Raw genomic sequence first — 14,491 nt, 5'->3', positions numbered from 1 at the left:
TTGACAATGTCCATTCAATCGATCTTTCCAATACTAGAAGTAGGAGACGAGGTATTTAGTGAAAGGTAGAGTGGAAATCAAATCGGGGTTTGCAGTGACAGTGCCGTTTTTTACTTCGCTGAAGACAAATAAGGAAATCAGGAAACTCAGATCTTTTAGGTTTTTAACTGAAATTAATATAATTGAGCAATATTTTTCAACAGTAGTCACTGTATAGTTTTTTATAACTGATTGCTATTTTTTTCCTTAGTACAAATATTTAGAAAAAACAGGATTCACGCTAATCAATAAAACCACCCCTTTAGACCCATCGATCGTCAAGGGTTAAGATTTTTCGTTTGCAAAAATGTGGCAAATTATATGCCATGTTTTTTTTAGTAATCTTCTTGTTAATTTTTGTCACAAAAATGGGTCAAATTACCCATAGTGCGTTGGAGAGGTCAGACAGGATGGCGACGAAATTCCTTCTCAGACAGAGAAGGAGTGGAGTGTGCATCGGTAAACGCACATGGCTGGGCATCATTCCCATTATTTATTACCAGGTTGACCGAACTTTGCCCGGAGTGCATAACTTTTACAAGTTTTCAAGGTTTGAATATCAAATACTGGTCATTTGGATAGCTTTAAACAAATATTTTTGAAATATAAAAAAATTTGGATTTCGATATCTATTAAGTAAATTTCTTACTCAAAAATTTAGGTGGCAACTCTATTCCGAAATACACTGGTATGAATAGAACATATCTTGAGCGTATACAAAAAAAATGCTGATTGAAATTAACAAAATAAAAATTTGCATAACATAGAAGCGTGGCAACCCTGATCGAAAATATTTTCCAACCAAAGTCCTCAAAAATACCTTTCATTTGATATCCATATTGCAATTTTTTAGATAAATTCTGTAGAATTTAAAATAAGTGGTAACCTTACGCTACTATCCTAATGGATACAATTTTGTATATAGGGAAAAAGCATTGTTTAAGAATCTTCTCTTGGTACCGATGAATAGTAATATTTTACCTTTTTTTCTAAACAACAAACAAATAAACATGCGATTCAAAATAGGTGGCAACCCTATCAAATATATTTTTAAATTAGGGATCTTTAAAATGCCCTCCATTTGATGCCCATATTATGATGTTTTAATTAATTTGTAACTAATTTCGAATAGGTGGCAACCTGTGTAAAAAATTTCATCAAAATCGTTAGGGCCGTTTCGGAGAACCCATGTATACATATATATATACATACATACATGAATTGCTCGCTTAATGTAAGAAGATATTTATAATTTTAGTAGTCAAAAAAATACTTCTGCCATCAAAAAGTGGTCGCTGCATGAAATTGACAATCGAATAATTAGATATGTCATGACACCATAATTGGGTTCAAATCCAGGTACTTTTCCTCTAAGCATTCTCATGCTCCATTCAAAAGCAGAAAGCAACAAATATGCTTTGTTGTAAACAATCAGCAATTTGAATGCCAAACGCAAGGCGAAGATAACGCGCGAGACAGCAGAAGCAGCAGCAGCCAAGACAGTCAGTATGTCTAGTACACGATTCAATTCCAAATAACATTGAAACCGCACTGCAACAATAAACGTATTATGTGCAATACACAATTTGAAATACAATAGATTAATTTTACACACACTTTGCATATACATAATTGTTTAGTATGGACGAAAGATTCGACAAGCGGTGAACAGGGAGCAAGAGATGAGTGGTTTGAGGTGTAGAAGTGGCTGCATAGAAATAACGGGTGATTTTTTTGAGGTTAGGATTTTCATGCATTAGTATTTGACAGATCACGTGGGATTTCAGACATGGTGTCAAAGAGAAAGATGCTCAGTATGCTTTGACATTTCATCATGAATAGACTTACTAACGAGCAACGCTTGCAAATCATTGAATTTTATTACCAAAATCAGTGTTCGGTTCGCTTTACGTCCGATTTATGGTCTACATAATCGACCAAGTGAGCAAACAATTAATGCGATTGTGACCAAGTTTCGCACTCAGTTTACTTTATTGGACATTAAACCAACCACACGAATGCGTACAGTGCGTACAGAAGAGAATATTGCGTCTGTTTCTGAGAGTGTTGCTGAAGACCGTGAAATGTCGATTCGTCGCCGTTCGCAGCAATTGGGTTTGCGAAACACATTTCGAACCGAACACTGATTTTGGTAATAAAATTCAATGATTTGCAAGCGTTGCTCGTTAGTAAGTCTATTCATGATGAAATGTCAAAGCATACTGAGCATCTTTCTCTTTGACACCATGTCTGAAATCCCACGTGATCTGTCAAATACTAATGCATGAAAATCCTAACCTCAAAAAAATCACCCGTTAGTACCTACTATAACTAGTATATGCATATAGGCGAACATGCCACAAAAATTGTTCGACTAATCTCTAAAGAGAGTATTCCAAGATTACTCTCAATCGGGTACATTTGGGCATTAATTAGTCGCAACTAGTCTCATACGGGTACTAATGGAGATCAATTAGTCTCGACTCATCCCTTACGGGTACTAAATATTAACGATTTAACGATATGTACACACTATGAAATTTCACGTGCGGCGTGGGCACATTGAGAAAGTATTCGCTTAGCGGCTGGCGCAAATTTTTATTTTGATTATTTTAAAGTGACTAGTCGCTTTTTGTACCCGTTCGGGTATAAAGGTGAACAATTAGTATCAGTTCATTCCATATAAAGAGATCAAAAGTGATGCAATGTGGAACGATTTTCTGTCATCCCTTGTCAAATTTTGTTTGGAGACAAACCGGTTTCGGCGTTGTGCCATCTTCAGTGTCATTTTGTGGTATTAGTCGCATTTTTTGCAGGGTACCTTAAAGCGCAAGTCTATCGAAATGGCGTCATGCCACAAATTACATGAAAATCGTGGACAATTGTATGGTTTTGTTTTGCCTTTTCATTGGAGTGAGAGGAAAGCATTCGATGATGCTGGCGAAATGAAAATGAATGAAGCATAAAATAGGCGGGCTGCTGCATGTTTGGCTTTGACGTACTGTCTGTCTGCCTTACTGCTGATAAGTAGTGGTTCGATTGGAGAGAGAGCTGCAAGCGATGATAAGCTGGGCAGATGGGTACGAGTCGCATGTAAATACTAATAAACAACTAAAAGTTCCCGACGGTGAAAGAAACCTTAATGATTGAATGCGGCTAATGCAAATGTGGTTTACACGTTCATCGTATGGGTGAAGGCGGTTAGAAGAGAGGTGCAAACAAGCGTGGAGTTTATTTAAAGGCAGTTACAATGAGATGAACATAAATAACATTTGATAAAAATATTGAAGTTTAACTTGCTGCAGTAGAGGCGCAGCAGAGTGGCGGTTTACGAGCAACTTTCACTAATTCGAAAAAATTAAAATAATAATAACAACAAAGTTCATTTCCAATCTGAGTAAAGCAATTTTCGAGCAGATTACATGAAGTAAACATTTGTTTAAATAGGTATGTATGAGTGCCCTGTACTCGGCAGTATTTGCGGATAAACTACACTTAAAACAAAATCGACTACAAATCTAACTACATAGAGTACCTCTGAGGTCATCTTATCTATGAGTTTTTGGAATCGCTGATCACGAACCTCATATCCATACGACCTCATTACGCCTTAAGTAGGAAGATACAATTTTTTTCCTACGGATCCTGAAATTACAGAGGTCATTGGCATTTATGATGGGATCAATATGATTCCTTCACGTCAAGATTCGAATGATATAATTTGTTCACTAAAGATTCTGATATAACGGGAGATTTCACATCCGGTGTGATGATAAATCCCAGAGCGTGAATTTCACTTACACAGTCATCTAACAGTACACCCAGCAGAATTGAGAGAGATCCCTACACCGTCCCCGATCCACCCTCGTCATGACCTAGTTTTCCGCAGCGTTCGCTGAGTTGACACGAGCCTCACCTTTCTAAGAGAAGTCCACAACAAGTCAAGGGAACTCCCAACCCTCTTTTTCGGGTGATACTGGTTCGATGGTGTCACTTCTGGCCAGTTCAGCTGCCACAGTTTCCTACGATATAACTATGGCCTTGCACCCATACAATTTTGACAAGGTAATATTCCGACGCGGCCGGAAGAGAATTTAGGCATTCCCGTACAAGCTTCTAGCGTACCGTAAGCAAGCCCAGAGCCCTGATTGCACTTGACTGCCTAAGTAGATCCGAAGTAATTTAAACGTCAACGGGCGCAAAAGCAAGAGCAAGCCTAAATTTAAGGTTGATGTAACTCCTTGGATGAAACTCCGCCCACCCTTCGTTTAAGCTTCGACTCATCCGTGTAGAAGTTCACCAGTGCCTTCCATCAGACGAGGACTCCATAAAACATAACTATGGTTTCGCAGAGCTAGGAAAAATACTTTGGAAGAAAGGCACCATCTCTTATCTATGGTATATAAAATCAGAAGCTTTAACTTTCATCTAAAAGGGACAGGGTATTTGTGTATTCACGAAATAAATATTTTCCACACATCCAAACATTACTTCGGTTAAATAAAACATTCCACAAAACGGCATACCACCGAACTTACATGTCTAGTAATATCTTACATCTATTCTAATATTCATTGTATGTACTTACTCTCGGCAGTTGATGAGCCTAAAACGGCCACCAGCAGCAGGACGGCCAGCTTTTGTGACAGCCGCCCCATCCTGGATGTGTCTGGTGTGTTGGTATGTGTACGTATTTTATTCCTGCACGCAATACGAGCAGGATGCTGTTGATATTCCTTGTTTGAGTTGTGGTTTATTTGTCGAAGCTCTCCCTCCAGAGAAAGAGAGCGTTGTCTGGAATGTTCAGTCTATGCAAATATGTGATTACGTGAGGAATATGGACGACATTTGTTGTAGTGTATGCACAAATACACACAAATCTAATTCAATACGTCTAAGTGCTATATGCACTAAATGAGTATGCTTGGGAATAACTTTACACTTATGCAATTTTAATAAATTTGAAAATCATACCTAAATTGAAAAAAAATAATTGAAATATGCATAAAATATGAAATGGAATGCTTATTAAATTCACTTAAGCACAGAACACCAAAACACTGGGGAGTAATGCGAATATCGGTTGTATTAATGTATGCATGTATTGTGCGATGTTTGCAAAGCGAGCTGAAATGAGAAGAATTGAAAGAAGAAATATGTACATTATTAGAAATTCGTTGTAAATTATTTAAAATAAGTAAAGTGAATTTAGATATTTCAAATCTTATAAGTAGTCAAAACTGTTTTCCTAAATCCGTATTAAGCTTTTCAGATTTCATTCAGTTTCAAAGGTTTGGTGGGCAAAACGAGACGAGAAAACACTCAGCTGAAGGTCTTTTGAAAAAACGATCAAAAGGAAGCGAATCTCACTACTAGATTCGGCCGATGGCGTAGCGAAATTAGGCAGGAATGTAAAACTTACTAAGTAACTATAGTATTCTTGTGTCTTCCAGGCACAGGAAGTTGCCAAGTCATATCTCTGTTATGGCACTCGCGATGACCGTGTTGCACGAAGAATAAACAATTTTCAACTAATTTGCCCAGCGATATGTTCTTGAAAGTTAAACTAGACATAGGCTTTAGACAATTTGAAACTGGATATAATTTTTTGCTGATTTAAAAACTGGGCAGCAACTCTTGGTAACGTAAAAACTAAACACAATTTCTGATTATTTAAAAACTAGATATACATTTTTGATAATTTGAAAGCTGAACATAATTTTTTGGCAATTTAAAAGCTGGACATAAATTTTTGATCAAATATGCCATGCACAAAAATTTTTGATCATTTAAAAACTCGTCAAAAAGTGTTGGTAATTCAAAAATTGGACTTGATTTTTAAAAATTTGAACATTGGTTGTACATTTTTGCGCATTTGGTCATTTGAAAACTAGACATAAATCTTTGGTGATTTTGAAACTTTTGGTCATTTGAAAACTGAACCTAATTTTTGGTCAGCATATATTTTTGATCATTTAAATCCTCGTCAACATTTTTTTTGTAATTCATAAATTGAACATAACTTTTGGAAATTTAACCACTATACATTTTTGCGCCTTTAAATACAAGGCATTCATTTTGGGACATTTGAAAACGGGACATAAATCTTTCGTAATTTTAAAACTTTGGTAAAAAAGCCCGGATATATGTACATTTCTAGTCCTTTAAAATCTTGGCATAACTTTAATCATTTTGCTTATTTATAAACTGCACGGATTTTTCTGGTAACTTATAAATTGAGCAGAAATCTTTGGCGAATTATAACCTGGCCATACATTTTTGGCCATTTAAAACTGGACATAAATTATTCGCAATTGAAAAAATGCAAAAAGTTTTGGGAGACTCCAAAATGGCCATCAATTTTTGGGTATTTAAAAACTATGTAAAATTTTTTGGTATTTTAAAATCAGGACATAATTTTTAGACATGTCAAAAATTGCCCTTTAGTTCAAGATTTAATACAATTTTTTGAAAATTTAAAAACTTGAAATACATTTTTAGCCACTTAAAACCTGGTCATAAAAATTGTATGGAAATGTCGTGCCACGTTGGTATCTCTGAGTCATATCAACGTCACTCTATACTGGGTCACCGGACATTAAAATATTGGATGGAATGAGTCGGCTAAAAAGACTGTGAGATCGCAAGATTACTACGGCCACGGAAAATAGATCTTCTTTTATTTATTTTTTGTCTACTAAAAACATCTGCCATCAACTGCCTTCTAGTGTAATAAAGAAGTTACTGAACCTACCCAACTCAAGCCAAGCCTCCATAGAATAACTGTGAAAGCAAACATAAAGAATAGCTGAGTAGGTAAGTATTTAGTTGTGGAATGATTCAAAAGCTTTGTAGACCTTTTTGATGAAAAGCAGAAAAGCAAACAACAACAAAAGTCACATGGAAAATCAGCTGAAGAAGAAATGCATAAAATGCAGCTCAAAAAAGGCGTAGAAAGAAATGCATAAGAAGAAAAGTGCCTATTTATAGACAACTCGGACAACTATAAAAAGAAAACGAAAGCGAATGAAGGAAAATAAGCTACATTGTAACAAAGAGTTCGTGCGCAGAATGTGTAGAAAAAAAGGCATACGTTAATTCAATTAGCACCCCTTTGAAAAGTAGAAAAAAGTCTAGACAAAAGCGGTTGAGCGCCGAAAGTAAAGGGTTGCCAGTAGACATGCGCTTTGAAAGCTCAACTATGGAACCTCGACTGAAAAGGCAGACTAAAATACTCACTGAAACGAATCAGAACGGCAGCAAAGCCCTACGCTGCACAGCAAATTGTAGTTGGAAAATTTAGAATTAATTTGAAAAATCAAGACCACTAAAATGGCATTTTTAATAATTTGCGTTGGACATTTTTGGAAACATTAACTGCTGTGGAACACCAAAATTCTATTAGCTGCCGTTAGTGATTGCGGGTGAGTGAGTACAGCGAAAGGCAGGCCATAGGGTTCCTAGTAAAGAGCGTGGCACACCGAAGTAAGTAGGCGCGTGGGGCTTAGGGGTTATTCAAGGATTAATTGTTTACTTAATTGCAGTTCAAATTGCCAACATGGATTTTAAAAACTTGTGCCAGAATATCGATGTAAGCAGCCTGCGAGGTATGTATGTACATATGCACGTTGGATTGCATGCCTGCTTTTGCCACGCATTTGCTGCATTTGTGCGCTTGTGGGTCAAGCTTAGTGCCACTCAATGCCACTGAAAATCAATACTTCAATGCAATTTTTTTTTTTGCAAACGTCAGCCATTTGTGGCGATTCATCCGCTGCTGCACGCCAACATGCAATCACACACACACACATACACCCATACACAAATCCAACAATTTAATTATTTATCCGCTCATTAATTCTCTTTGGTTTTTTGCCTTTTAGCGCGAATTCCCTCATTGCCTGCTATGCCAGCAATGCCGCAAATTAAATTGCCAAAGTCATTACCGAAATTGCGCCCGCGTCGCATATTCAGTCGGTCGCGCGAGGACCTTAGCCGCGACAGTAAAGGGTCAAAGAAGGAGCAACAACTGCAGCAGCAGCAACAGCATTCGCCATTCCAACAGCTGTCAGTGCGCCCACCCATACCGCCTGCTGATTTTGTAAATCATTCACCGCAACGCATTTCGACCATTTCGTCGCTGATGCATCAACAAAAGCGCGGCGACTCACAACGTGGCACCTATCGCAGTGCCTGCAGCGTGGACGATGACTACCCGAGGCCGCGTGAATTTGAGGTACCCGAACGATTGTCACGTCCCATAAGTCCCATACACACATCCATTAGTGGTGTAACGAATGAGCGCGATGCTGAGGGCGGCGCTGTGGCGAAAATGTCTCTCAGCGAAAAGTTGCAAAAGGGATACAAGGACATCACCGAATTTCGGCTGAGTCACATCTTTGCGAAGAAGACAGTGGTGCGCAGAGATGTCATACAAGTCGATCACTATGTGGAGCGCTTCAATGAGGACCGTGAACGTGAGCGAGCCGAGCAGGAGCAAAGAGATCGCAAAATTGCGGATAATTACCGTTTCAATTTCAAAGTTTCGCGACAGGACACAGACAACAGCAAACGCAGTATGAGCTCGGATGACTCACCCAAGCAGGAGCCGCAAAAAGGTGGCAAGACCGTGCATGTGCAGAGCGAAGACGAGAGCGGCATGGAGGCTACGCCACCACCACGGAAACCAGGCATTGCCTCAACGCGTTTCGCCAGAGTACGCAATCCACCACTCGAGCAGTATATTTCCGATGAGAGCAACAACGAGCTGGACGAGGATGAGGAATTGCCAGTCGCTAGAGGCGGCCATCAGAAGCAAAGAATCGTGCAAAGCTCACCGGAGAGCGGGCCTAAAGCGCCTGCAGAGAGTAGAGGCGCTAAGGCGCTTTACAAATTGCGCAGCTTGGGCAAACGTAGCGAGGAAACGCCAGAGAAGTTGGGTGAGAAGAAACGTCGCGCGCCACTAACACCACAGCAATCGGAAGAGAAGCCAGAGCTCCCAATCGCAGCAGAGAATGATAATCCGCTTAGTGTCTTGAAACAGAACATTAAACGCTTCTCGAAATCGATAAGGCGTACACAAGAAGCCGACAGCAGCGGCGCAGCGAATGCTGCCGAAGACACCGAGGGCGAAGGCACGCCTAAAAAGGAGACAAAGCAAATAAGTCGCACTGAAAAATTGGCTGCGCGCTTGCGGAAATTCGCTTCGCATGAAGCATCCACCGAGAATCTGGATGAAACAGCATCGCCCAAGCAATCGGAAGAACAGCGCTCACCCATACGCGCCGCAATTAGCAATAAGCTGCAGACGTGGAAGAAGAGTTTCAAGCGCAAACCAAATGAGATCGATGGCGCCCAAACCGGCGAAGAAACGTCGCCTGAACGGGAGGGTGACAAGGAGAAGCGGACGGACAAACTGATGAAAAAACTACGCAATATGCGGCAGCGTAAGCGCGCCAGCTCCACAGACGATCTCGATGGCACCGAAGACGAAGCCAACCAGACACCCACAGGCAAGTCAAAGGACGACAACTGTCGGCGTGCTGTGAACTTCGAAGAGCGCTTTGAGCAGGCACGTAAACGCACGCTCAAGAAGGTGAATGAGAAAATGCAGCAGATCAAGTTTTTTCACAAGTCTCAGGAGAATATCGAAAAGGAGAGCGGCGGCGGCAGCAAGAAAGACGCTGGCAAGCCAGCCAAGCAGGAATACGAAGATCAATCGGACGATGAACGCACTATCTATGTACGTCCACATACCGCTGCAAGACGCGCTGCAGCACGCGACACGCCAAGCGATTCCGAAGAAGAAAGCCAGCCAGAGAGAGAGGAGCACGTTGAGCGCGAGTTTGACGGCACCCATATACAGCATACGCGCGCAATTTGGACAACCAAGAATCTACTCACTGACTCATTGGATTCCGAAACTGACACAGAATTACCACGCGTACTTATTCATCAAGACAATTCCGACCAATTTGAATCGACGCTAATTATAGCAGTGACTCGGCCCGCGCCGCCAGTGACACCCACCACACCCATTATAGAGGAAATACACGATGAGCCGCCGATGAAGCCATTAAGAGCCAGTCGTACCCCCAGCCCGGGTAGCAGTCGCGCCGAGTGGATACCAAATAATGAAATTATATCCAGTTTTCTAGAAATAACACCACCAAGCAGGCGTCGCCTATCCTCGGAAGCTATATTGCCTGCGCCTCGTGGCCATTTACGCAAAATGTCTCTGGATTCCAATTCCGACTCCGATTCGTGGATACCGGAAGCTGCGCGCGCCAAAAAACTAGACCAACAGAGTAGAGAGGGTTCAGAGGAGGGCGCATCAGCGGCAACCCTAAACAGCATCGACGAGAAGGAAGAGCCGTGGAAAGTGCATCACACACATTGCGATGATAAGCTCTACAAAACAAGGAGCATCGATATATTCGAAGCCAGCGTTCGTAAGGGCGGTGCCATTGCGGCATTCGATGACTTCGAGGAGGAGCTGCGCGATGAGCCAATACTAAAAGTGCCACAGAGGCATATTGATTCCTCGTTTGAAAAGGATAGCAGTGAAGAGCCATTCGCTGCCGACGATGACAATTCCTCGCGTGTAACAAAGATTTTAAGGAGTGTCATACGCGAGGAGTGCGAGGAAGTGCAGGAAAATGTTGACGAAAAGCTAGAAATGAAATTACCGCAAGTGCCCCAGCGTAAATTTTCTAATAGCAGTGAGAGCCTCATTGCCAATATAGATGAAAACGAAAGCGAGCGCATTAAATTACGCGAAAAGGATAATGATGAAAACAAGGATTACGATGATGACGAAGACGATGACGATAGGCCACCATCGGCGGCGCCATCACCACCTCCTTCGATGTCTCCACCACCGCCACCGCTACCGCTACGAAAGTCTGTTTTAATCACGTCCAAAACGACGGAGGAGGGATCACCACCTTTGCCCACAACAAAGCCACCAGTGCCACCAATTCCACCGGCCAAACCTTCACAGCCACCGCGCATACCAGATCGCACGCCCTCAATGACACGTATCGCCAAGCCGCTGGTAAAAACATCATCCCTGCGCCTGGCGTACAATGAACAAGTGAATCCTTCAGATGTTGGCAAGGTCAATAAGTTGATTTCGCGCTTCGAAACGCCACAGTCGAAGCTGACACAACGACCGCGCATCATCCGTCGCGGTCTAACGCGCGACGAATCTGAAGAATACTCTGACGACGACGATGATCTGGAAGAGGATGAGGACGAAGATGGCGAGCAGGATACGGATGAGGCGAATGCGAATGCCGAACGTGATGTCACACCAACACCAACGAATACACCACGCACCTACTCATTGGAATCCGAAACTGAGAGTTTGCACGTAATCTCCAAGCATGCAACAACAACAAAACCCAGAACATTGAGCTTAGAAGAAACAACGACGACCACAAATCGCAGCATTGTGGGTAATAGCAATCAAACTAAAGTCTATAGTGAAGTGCCTAGAATAACATTGAACTACGATAACAATTCCAATTTGAGTTTGAGTCGCGCGAGTTCCGAGTACGGCTCACCGCTCGAGTATCCCTCCAGTTTGATCGGTTCAACGGAAACGACGCCTATACCGGAGCGTCGGCCACCAGATCTGAGCACTTTGAGAAATGCGGAACGCAATCGACGTTCGATGACACGAGACGATGACAAATTCTTATCGTTCGATAGTGATGATGGTAAGTGTGTATATTTTAATGAGTGTATTTAACTTTTGATCAGCTGATTCTTTATTTTGCTTACAGAAAACAGTTATTACTCGATAAGTTCTACAGGCAGCAGTCGCTATGTTGTGGAGATTTGAAATTTTGTTACAGAATTGGAGCATACAATTGGATCATAGTGTATGTACTTAATTTCATTTGTGTACGAAAATGCCTTTTAAAAAGTGATGTATTTATCTAACAGTTGTATAGTTAAATGTATATTAATTTAAATAACAAATATAATTTGACGAAGAAGTGAGGCTTCTAGGCTTGAAGTAAATATTTTAGAGGCTTAATTTAATTTGATTGTGAAAAAAAAGAAATAAAACGAAAATAACGATTTCCTGAAAGGAAAATACGATTTTTAGTGCATATATTTTTTTTTGAGTTTTTGATAAGATGAGGTTTTGGAACAAGAAATTTCAATCAGGAGAAAAATAGGTAAGTTTTGAGCATAAAAAATAATCGAGAGTCCAACCTAGCTATATTATTTTTGTGGCAACTCGCGGACTACGCCTGGACAGTCGACTCAGCGAGAGCTGGGTGAAAACCATCACATGCAAAGTTGCAAAGTCCATATGAACGCTGGTCGACCACGGTCGGTGTAAGGAGCTTCTGTAGTCGACTAAGCGCCAACTCTCGGTTGTGACGGATGTCCTGATCGGGCACTGTCGTTTAAGATGACTGAATATCAAACCAATATTACCGGAGTTGCTTGAAGAACGACAAGCTGGAATCATCTCGGCATTTCCTTTTTAGCTACCCTGCATTCGCTAGACTAAACGTTTAGGCTCATATTTCTCTAATACTCTGGAGTAACATCAGCTGCCAGCGGAAGTTTATTTTGAGCACACAGCGCTTTTTCTAACAAAGTATTTCATATGGATTACCTGGAGTAACCGGTTCAGGAAAAATCTATTAAGACCATGGGCAACATAAGTGAGCCTCTCGCAGGTTGCCACCTAACCCGAGTGAGGTCATTACAGTGAAAGGGATCACATGGTATCAAAATGGGACTATTCCTGCCTATGTGGTAAGTGGTTACTACGCTGTAGTAATCAATCAAAATAAATACCTGGCCGATAAGAGCTGGCAATATGGTAAGAGGGAGAATGAAAACAGCGAACTGTGCGCCAGAGTGAAAACGAATCGTTAATGGTTTTATTGTTTATAGCATAAATTTATGTGCAGCTACCTAGCTTCCATAGCTGGAACAAAAGGAATACATATTTATTCCAGGGAAACCGATGTTAGAAGCTTAGTACGCGCACAGCTGTCGATAATCGCTAGATAATCCATTTACAACACAATTAACGTTGATTAAACATTTATTCAAACACCGAAGGCTATTTAGGCAGCAGCTCGGCTCGGAAATGGACACTGGTGGTTTACCCTTGTGGAAGCATTAAATAAACCACAAATTAAATTTACACCATAAAATGTTGGAAAAAATTAAATATTTGGCATAGCCAAGCAGCAAAAGGAATTGATGAAGCACGTGTGAACGAGTGGGGAGGAAATAGAGTAGAACGAAGCTGCTGTTCGTTCTCCTGATTGGCAGACCAGCAGGAGTTACAACAAAGCGATAATAATTGAACAAAAAATGCGTAATGAGTGTGAAGACGGATATGCTGCATATCCTGAAGCAAAGAGATGAAAGGGCAGATAGTCTCGTTGCACAATGCAAGCAGACTTTTGACTGCAAAAGAGTCTCAGTAGGAGGGCGTACTCACCACGCATTTAAAAATTAATTTTTCCCCTTGCAATTTAAGCGATCGCAACATTTTTTGTTTTAAAATAAACACTACCCTTAACTGAAAAAAAAAGTAAAATAAAAAATAAAATGAAATTGATACAGTGATTTTAGGTACTTGCACTGATCTTTGTTGGCTTTTAGTTGACTGGGTTTTATAAATAATAATTTTGTAATAGTAAGATACTCGCAGTAAAGTAAAAAGGCAATGAATGACGCACTTAAGGGTAGAAGTTTGTTGCTGTTAAGCTGCCCGCGCATGCGCCACCAACCAGCTGACGTCTAAGTTTAAGGGTAGATTGTTTTATGAATTCCAGAGTCACGGTAGTGCGGCATAATGCATTCACCGTGCTCGAATTTCATACACACGTGCATAACTACATACCTACATACACTTGCGATCAGCTAATTAAGCCAGCATAGTTTTGATCAATTTTAACTATTTTTCTTTTTCTTTATTTAATGTTTAATATTTTTTTCATAAAAGTCTAGCTCATTATATAAATCCACATTTCAAACTTATAAAAAATCTGTAAAATTTCATCTAAATTTTAAATTTTTATTGAGTTTTTGCAGAATTGTTTTGAGTACGCAGTTTTACAGCCCATTAAATTCTAGTATAATAAAAAGCAAGTTTTAAGTTGCTAAATTGATTTTTACAAATTTTTTTCGACTGTATTACAAACAAGTAAGAAAGTCTAAGTTCGGGCGGAGCCGAACATTAAATACCCGGCGCAAGTATTAAATATATGTTTTTTCACCCTTCCGAAACCTTCCGCTAGATGGTAAGCCGAGGTGTATCAATTTTGAGTAAATTAGCGTCCTTCAATTTCGAAATATTGAAGTTTCAAGCATTTCTTAAATTTACCGTTATATGAGAATCGGCCGTTATTTTAGTCCGATTTCAATAATTTTCAACGTTTTGCTTACACGTGGCAAGTACAATAAC

General features: G+C 40.4%; 2 protein-coding genes across 2 annotated transcripts in view; one reads left to right on the top strand and one right to left on the bottom strand.

Annotated features, from left to right (window-relative positions):
- The window catches only part of LOC108365441 (neuroglian-like), a 75,137-nt gene that overhangs the window by 45,972 nt on the left and 14,674 nt on the right, over positions 1-14,491 (bottom strand). The window contains exons 2-3 of the mRNA XM_017619469.1: positions 5,078-5,166; positions 4,628-5,013 (exon numbers count right to left, since the gene is read on the bottom strand). Of these exons, the coding sequence (XP_017474958.1) occupies positions 4,628-4,697 (70 nt within the window). The 5' untranslated portion in view covers positions 4,698-5,013; positions 5,078-5,166. The remainder of the gene's footprint in view (positions 1-4,627; positions 5,014-5,077; positions 5,167-14,491) is intronic.
- LOC108365440 (zinc finger CCCH domain-containing protein 13-like) lies at positions 6,745-12,161 on the top strand. Its single transcript, XM_017619468.1, has 4 exons — positions 6,745-7,524; positions 7,584-7,646; positions 7,923-11,762; positions 11,829-12,161. The coding sequence occupies exons 2-4, from the start codon at positions 7,598-7,600 to the stop codon at positions 11,885-11,887; spliced, it is 3,948 nt and encodes a 1,315-aa protein (XP_017474957.1). The 5' UTR covers positions 6,745-7,524; positions 7,584-7,597; the 3' UTR covers positions 11,888-12,161.

The sequence above is a fragment of the Rhagoletis zephyria genome, unplaced genomic scaffold (assembly GCF_001687245.7).
Source record: "Rhagoletis zephyria isolate East Lansing unplaced genomic scaffold, Rhagoletis_zephyria_1.1 Rzeph_scaffold_01871, whole genome shotgun sequence".
In the NCBI taxonomy this organism is placed as follows: domain Eukaryota; kingdom Metazoa; phylum Arthropoda; class Insecta; order Diptera; family Tephritidae; genus Rhagoletis; species Rhagoletis zephyria.
This window is presented reverse-complemented; position numbering and strand designations above follow the sequence as displayed.